Source organism: Suricata suricatta, chromosome 14 (assembly GCF_006229205.1).
Source record: "Suricata suricatta isolate VVHF042 chromosome 14, meerkat_22Aug2017_6uvM2_HiC, whole genome shotgun sequence".
NCBI classification, from domain to species: Eukaryota; Metazoa; Chordata; class Mammalia; order Carnivora; family Herpestidae; genus Suricata; species Suricata suricatta.
This window is the reverse complement of record NC_043713.1, coordinates 71,306,214-71,313,360: the sequence shown is the minus strand read 5'-3', so window position 1 is coordinate 71,313,360 and position 7,147 is coordinate 71,306,214. Positions and strand designations below refer to the sequence as shown.

The window sequence follows — 7,147 nt, the reverse complement described above, 5'->3', positions numbered from 1 at the left end:
TGTGACCTGGGACAGCTGCTGGCCTCTGAGCATTCAGCTAACCCTCAATGAGAGACCTGAGCTTTGAAGGCCTGGGGCTGAATGAGGCTAGGTTTCAGGCAGAGGCAGGTCAGGCCAGGGGCCCCTGGAAGGAGGTGAGCTCCCCCTAACTTACAATGTCTAGAGAGGGGTCACATGGTATTGGGGTGCAGCCAGTTGCCCACACCACGGGAGTTGGGAATGTAAACATCTGAGGCCCCACCAGGCCTGAGGAACCCTACTCCTGGAGTAGAGGATGCTCTTCCAAACATGCCCTCTCCCTGACCCTTGGGGCGGTCACCCTAAGGGCCCTGGTCACCTGGACTGAAGGGAGTCACATGACCCTTGGGAGCCTTTCCTCATCTCCTACATTTCTGGGGTCGTGAGCAAGAAGGTTGATGGAGGACACGTGGCAGTGGGGGCAGGAGATGGAGCTGTTTGCTCTGGCCCATTGAATGAGACAGGGTGGGGGCCCCACAGGGCTGGCAGCCCCAAGACTCCCTGTGTCTGAGATCCACTTACAGCCCGCTCTCTGCCAGAACCACCACTCCTAACAGGGCCATGACTTAAACACATTCACTCTTTCATTCTCCCACCTAAGCCTGGCCTGTCCAGATTCTCTTCTCAAGGAGCCCCCAGCAGGAATGGAGATAGGCTTATTATGGTTACGCAAGAAAGAGGAGGAGCCCAGGACCCTGGAGAAGAGGCAGACACTGTGACAGGGGCCTTAGGAATCCGGGCAGAGTTGGGATTGGATTATTTTAGGATATGCCAGGTAGAGGAACCACTTGAGCCTGAAAGCTGGCACTGGAGGTGTCGCTGGGAGTAGTGAGGGCACAAGGGAGCCTCTTAATCTCCCTGGGCCTTTCCTGAGCCCTGAGGTGTCAAGGGTTAGAAGGAAAGTGGCTGAACTCAGATCAAACCCTGAAGGCCAGGCTAGTGGATCTGGACTTTGAGAGCCCCAGGAGGCTGGTGAATGTGTCACTTGCTAGGTAACCCATTAACTGTGGCTCACTCATTAAGACCCTGGTGGGTGACTGGAGGGTAAGGGCTGTGGGAAGAAAGGAGTGTAGATGGCTGGGGACTGGCCAAGCTGAGTTCTCTGTGTCCTTGTTCCTTGAGGAATTTCCTGGGTGAGGCTGGCCTCCAGCCAGGGATTGCTGCCAAGGCAGCATGGGATGGAGGGTGCCACCCCACATCCTGATGCCTTTTATCTCCTAACCTCACGTACTATGTAGGCACCAGCAACCTAAAGTACCGCAGGGGCCTTGGTCAGACAGGAGGGGATGGGGGAAGGGGGGGCTGGACGCCTGGCCCATCTCCTCCTCTGAAAAATGAGGAAACACAGTGGCCTCCAAGGTCCTTCCTGTTCTGACAGACTCGGGTTTGCCCCAGCCCTGTGTCTGGGAAAACAAGGCATTGGTGGAGCAAGAAGGGAGGTCAAAGGAAACCACAACCTGAGAGGGGAAGGGACTTGCCCTTAGGCCGGACAGTGACCCATGATATGAGGAAGGCCCCACAAACCACTTCCTGCAAGTAGTACCTCATTGCAGTGTCCATCATGCCCCACCCTGCTGTCACGTCCTGGAAGGGGCTGTCCCTGAGCCTCAGGAAGGGCCAGGTGGACTTCCTGCCCAGCGTGGGCCACAGCTAGTAGAGACACAACATCCCAAAATGCAGTCGGGAGCCTCATACTGAGTGAGCCAGGAAGCCGGGTCCTGATGCGGCAGTGCCTGACCTGTCCTCCAGAACTGCTGGGACAGGATCTCAGGGTCCACTGGGAGCCAGGAAACCTGATGTTACAACAGACATTTTGTGTCCCCTGTTATCTACACCAAGGACACATTCGGTAAACCGGCTGAACAAAAGTGACTTTGATGCCAAACATCATAGGATTCTAATCAACTTTAGGATCACAGAACCTCAAATGTTTGCTCTCTGATCTCCTATCTCCAACACCCCAAAAAGGTTGACTTGCATATCCGCCTTGACGGGGACCCCACCACCTTTAAAGACAGCAAGACTGTGATTGGTTGGCACGTTCTTCCCAAAGTCAAGCCCCAGTTTGCCTTCTTGGGATGCCTTCTGCAGTTCTGCGAGTTGGCATGCTTTAAGGTAGGTCTTGCCTCACTTCCTGCCCACTGTCTGAGACTACAAGCAGAGGAGCAGGGCCCACTCCAGACCCTGGGGCTACCTGGCCACAGCCTCCCAGAGCCACGCAGACCACACTGCCAGGATGGAAGGAAGACTCCAGCTCCGCCAAGAGGCTGGTGTTGCCTGGGGGTAGCAGGGGAGGCAGAGCCCCTGTGTCCCCAGAGCCTAGCTGCCACCCCCCAGACCATCTGAGGCACTCACCATTTCAGCACCTACCTTTGATATGTGGAAGAAAGCTGAAGCACTGCCAGTGTGTGGGCCCCCAGAGAGGTCAGCTCCTTAACGCCTGGGAATGTCTGGCTGCAGGACTAGTCTGGCACCTGGTGGTGCCAGTCCAACTCCCAAACCCAACTCCCAAGCCCAGCAGCAGGATAGCAGCACAGCCAAGGTCCTGGGCTCTAGAGTCCCTAGGTTCAAATTTGATCCCTGCCACTATGGCCCAGGGTCTCCTCTTCCTGCCCTCAGTTTTCTCTCTGGAGAGCCAGAATCATTAAAATAATTGTAGGGCGGATTCACGGAGATGGCTGTGCATAGGCTACGGTCAGCGCCCGCTATCTCCACGGTTCCCACGCCCAGGCTGACAAGCCGCCTGTCCTTGCCTGAGGAGCAGCTCAGGGCTCAGAGGTCACAAACGCCCCCCTCCTTCCTGCCCTGCCCTCTCTGTCCACCCATAGCAGGTAGCATTTATCATATCACCTTGTAATTATCTGCGGTGTCTGCTAGCTCCAGGCAGTGGAGGGTGGAGAAGAAAGGCTGAGTCGTCCATGCCCCAGCCTCCCCCCAGGGTATGGCCTGGTCTTGTCTCCCTCCGAGGGGGAGTCGCTTGCTGGAGCCTGCCTGTCCACACACACCTCCCACCCCCTACTCCCAACCCTCCATGGGGACTAAGTGGACCTGTGGTTCCCCTGATGCCAAAACGAAGCCTAGCTTTCCCCCACATGCCCTGCTAGCCCTCCATCCCGGCTTTTCGGAGCCCCCACCAGCTGCCGGCTCATTCCTGGGCCAACTGAACCACCTCAAGCTGGATTCAGTTGCTCTGAGTCCTGCTTGCAACATCTTATGGGCTGATGTTTTAGATGCCTCAGGTCAACATGCCTGCCTAAACCTGAACTAAGTAACAACCCTCTCCATACCTTAACCAACCGCATTGGTTTAGCCAGCCTAGCCCCAGAGCCTCCTTTCCATCCTCACTGGTCCCCCAATCCAGGGGCCTCACCTCCACATCTCCCCTCCTGGCTGCCCCTGACCCCAGCCCCCCTCACCTGGCAACTCCTCCTCAGGGTCCGCAGCCCTTCCACTGTCTCCCTAAGGTAGCCCCAGTGCTGAGCATGCAATCTAAGCACATCCTCTCACTAGAAACCCTTCAAAGGCCCCCTTTGCCCTCCAGATAAATTCCCGTCCTGCTAGGGCCCCACCCCTTCCTCTGTAAGATTCACCCTTTGCGCTCTGCTGAGACTTCTAGCTGGCACTCACCCTTCAGACCCCAACCTCAAAGCAACCTCCTCCGAAAGCCCTCCCCCTCCTCATGGTCAAGTGTCTTCCTCGGCTCCTGTAGTGTCCTGAGGCCCCATCATGGCTCCCAACATCTGTGGGGTAGCTGTTAGTTTGACTTCCTGTGTCTTAGTCTTTGCAGTATCCACAGGGCTCAAAGGTCATTACAAAATTGACCAAAGAAGACTGTGGGTGGCTGAGTGGATTCCGTATAAAGCCACAGAAAATCAGTTTGTAAAAACACTGCTGTGTGCTGGACTCTTGCTTTGTTGTGTCTAATCCTACAATAAGATGCAGGACAGGCACCCTATTTTCCCCTTGTTAGTTGCAGAAGCTACTGTAGTGAGTTCAATAGCGCCCCTCCTCCCCAACTCATCTCCACCCTGGAGCTCTGAATGTGACCTTATCTGGGAATAGAGTCCTTGTAGATGTCATTAGCGTTGGCCCTAAATCCAATAACCCGTGTTCTTATAAGAAGGTCATCTGAAGAGAGACACACAGTGACAATGGAGACCCAGGTTGGTAGGCTATAGCTGGAAAGCAACGAATGCCATGGATGCCAGAAGCTAGTAAAAACTGGAGAAAGATTCTTCCCTAGAGCCTTCAGAGAGAGCACAGCTCTGCCAATGCCTTGATTTCTGACTTCTAGTCTCCAGAACTGTGAGAGAATAAATTTATTGTTTAAAGCCACCAAGTTTGCGATAATTTGTGGTGACAGCCACAGAAAACGAATACAGCTACCCGTGTTACCTAGTTTGTACACCCAAAAGGGACATGTCCAGGGGACTCTAATCAGTTCTGAGCTGAGGGGCACCTGGGTAGTTCAGTCAGTTGAGGGTCGGATACTTGATTTTGGCTCAGTTCATGGTCTCGAGGTTTGTGAGTTCCAGCCCCACACTGGGTTCTGTGCTGATGGTGCAGAGCCTGCTCAGGACTCTCCTCTCTCTGCCCCTTCCCTGCTCTCTACATATAAATACATACATACATACATACATACATACATACATATATACAACTTTCATCGGTCCTGAACCTACACCTGTGACCCCCTGACACAGGCTTACAACACAGTCCTGTAGAACCAGCTCCAGGAGAAACTGTTTCCACAGAGTGTCTGCTTTTTTCCTCCTAGTGAGTTCCAAAGCCATCCTGCATCCTTCTTCGGAGTGGCTGCCAAGAGGCTCGCTGTCACCTGGCTACTTGCTGAGGCACCATGCACCTTGCTGGTACCTGGGCTTGGACCACCCCACTGGGTGGATAGAGAAGAATCCCAAAGGTGGGGCACGGTCGGTTCCAGCCACAGCCGCAGCCCTCCCCGTCTCCCGCTGGGTCATCTGGACCTTGGTTCCTTGTCACTCCAGAGGGGCCACCACATGGGGTGGCCAAGAGCTGGGGAAGCCAAAGGTGTGGCTGTCACTGCTACTCGTCTCCTGGTAGGCCCCACTTGGGACCCAGGATGCCGCTAGCAGGACCTGGGGTTCGGCTATGTCCCTCCCACCCGACTCTCTGGCTCCCCAACTTCCCACCTCATTGGCTGTCCGGGAAACCCATACAAGCCACTGAAACTCCATATCAGCCCGAGGCACCCCCCTACTCACCCACCCAATGGGATCCCCACAAACACAGACCTACTGCCCAAGGCAACTCCACGGAGAGAGGCCGGCAGCCTTTACTTAAATATACATGGACACCAGTGAGGGGGAACGACGGCCCCCTCTCCTGAGGGCAGAGCTCTGTCTCTGGGGCCTCCTGCCCAAATCAGGTTAAGCCAGAAACACTCCCTAAGAGCCAACTCAATCTAACCACCCCCACAGGAGGCAGAGGGAGGCCCATCTAGGGATCCGGGCCCAGTCGCCACCTCCCTCTTTTTCCTCCAGGAATCTCTCAGCCAAGAGCACAGGGGGTGGGGTAAGACATGAGGGGTGGGACTGGGGGGCCGTTCTCTGCTTTCCACCGGACTCCAACTCTGGGCACCCCCCTGTGCCACTGCCTGGGTTGCCCCCTCCATGACAACCAAACTCAGCCCTCTCTCCCCACTGCCCCATACCACCCCCCACCCTGGCTCAGCCTTCTCATGTTTGAGGGGACAGTGTCCAGGCCTGGCTCAGCCTCTGGAAGGATAAGGTCAGGATTTGGGAGACATCCCAGCTCTGGCTCCAGCCCCGAGCATATAGGGGAGAGGGAGGGGGCTCTTACCAGGCTGACAGTCTGGATACGGGGTCTGAGAGGTCCCTGGAGCAATGGGGCTGCTGCTTAAGTCTCTGGCCCCGACACCACCACGTCAGGTCAGTGAAAGCGCCTGGGCCCTGGAGGGAGGCAGGCCAAATGGTCATGCAGGTTTGCCAGGGAGGAAACCTGTGGTGCCAACGTGGCCCCAGGACAATGCTGGCTACGGGGCGGGGGGGGGGGGGGGGGGGGGGGGGGGGGGGGGGGGGGGGGGGGGGGGGGGGGGGGGGGGGGGGGGGGGGGGGGGGGGGGGGGGGGTAGTGGAGGCTGCTAAGTCTAGCTGGCAGATGGAGAAAGGGGCCCAGGATAGGAAAGCCCCAGGACCAGTCCCAATGGGGGAGCTCTAGCAGGCAACATCAGGGGTTGGGGGGTCAGTGGATGGTCAAGTGACAAGGATACTAAGCTGTCCTCTGTCCTGTATCAGGGGCTCAGCTTCGGGGGACCACAGATCCCAGCACCCTTTCCCCAAACACACACTCCTGGTGGTGGGCAATACTTAATCCAAAAGAGAAGTCTGACTTGACCCTCACTTACCGTGTGCCCTCAGATGGCCAGCCCTCACCCCCCACACCCTGTCTGTGCTCACCCCTCCTGAATCTGTTCCCAGGCCCACTGTCCTCACAGGCCAGACACACACTCTTTGCTGTGGGAGTTGGGTGTCTGGAGTCCTCATGTTCCAAATGTCCCTGATCCAGGGAGTGTGAGGGCCCAGAGCTGGGAGGGAAGCCTGCAGGTGGCAGCAGGCCCCCAAGTAGACCCTAAGAACTGGGTGGGTCCCTGGCCCAAATCTGATCCATATAGGAGCCAGAGCTCCCCCTCCTCACACCGCCCCCCCGCCCCTCCCCCCCCCAGCTGGAAGACGGAAGCCTGGGGCAGGTACAGCTGGCCTGCTGCCAACCTGCCCAGAGCTAGGCTTAGGAGTTAACCAGCACTCCTCATCTGTTGGTCTCCCAGGACTGGGTCAAAGGGAGCCTGCTCCCCCTAGCCTGCCCAGGCCTGCCCCCAGGTAGGCAGGGAGGGGCAGTAAATATTTGTCAATGCAGGAATGTCTACACAGGTGGGCAGGTCAGATACTACAATCGTTCAATGGCTGGGATATTCCAGAAAGCAGGTGATGGCACTGCCTATGGCTGGCAAGGGAACCCCCCCCCCCCCCCCCCGCCCAGTCCAGTGCTCTGCACCACAAAAGCAACTGCTCCACAGTCAGCATGGAGGCCACTGGCCAAGCGACACCTCGTCCGGCCCCTGCTCAGCGCCT

General features: G+C 57.0%; 1 protein-coding gene across 1 annotated transcript in view; it reads left to right on the top strand.

The window, feature by feature from the left end:
- The first annotated feature begins 47 nt into the window (after nt 1-47).
- The window catches only part of LRRC75B (leucine rich repeat containing 75B), a 13,727-nt gene continuing 6,627 nt past the window's right edge, over nt 48-7,147 (top strand). The window contains exons 1-2 of the mRNA XM_029921612.1: nt 48-134; nt 1,987-2,133. Of these exons, the coding sequence (XP_029777472.1) occupies nt 48-134; nt 1,987-2,133 (234 nt within the window). The remainder of the gene's footprint in view (nt 135-1,986; nt 2,134-7,147) is intronic.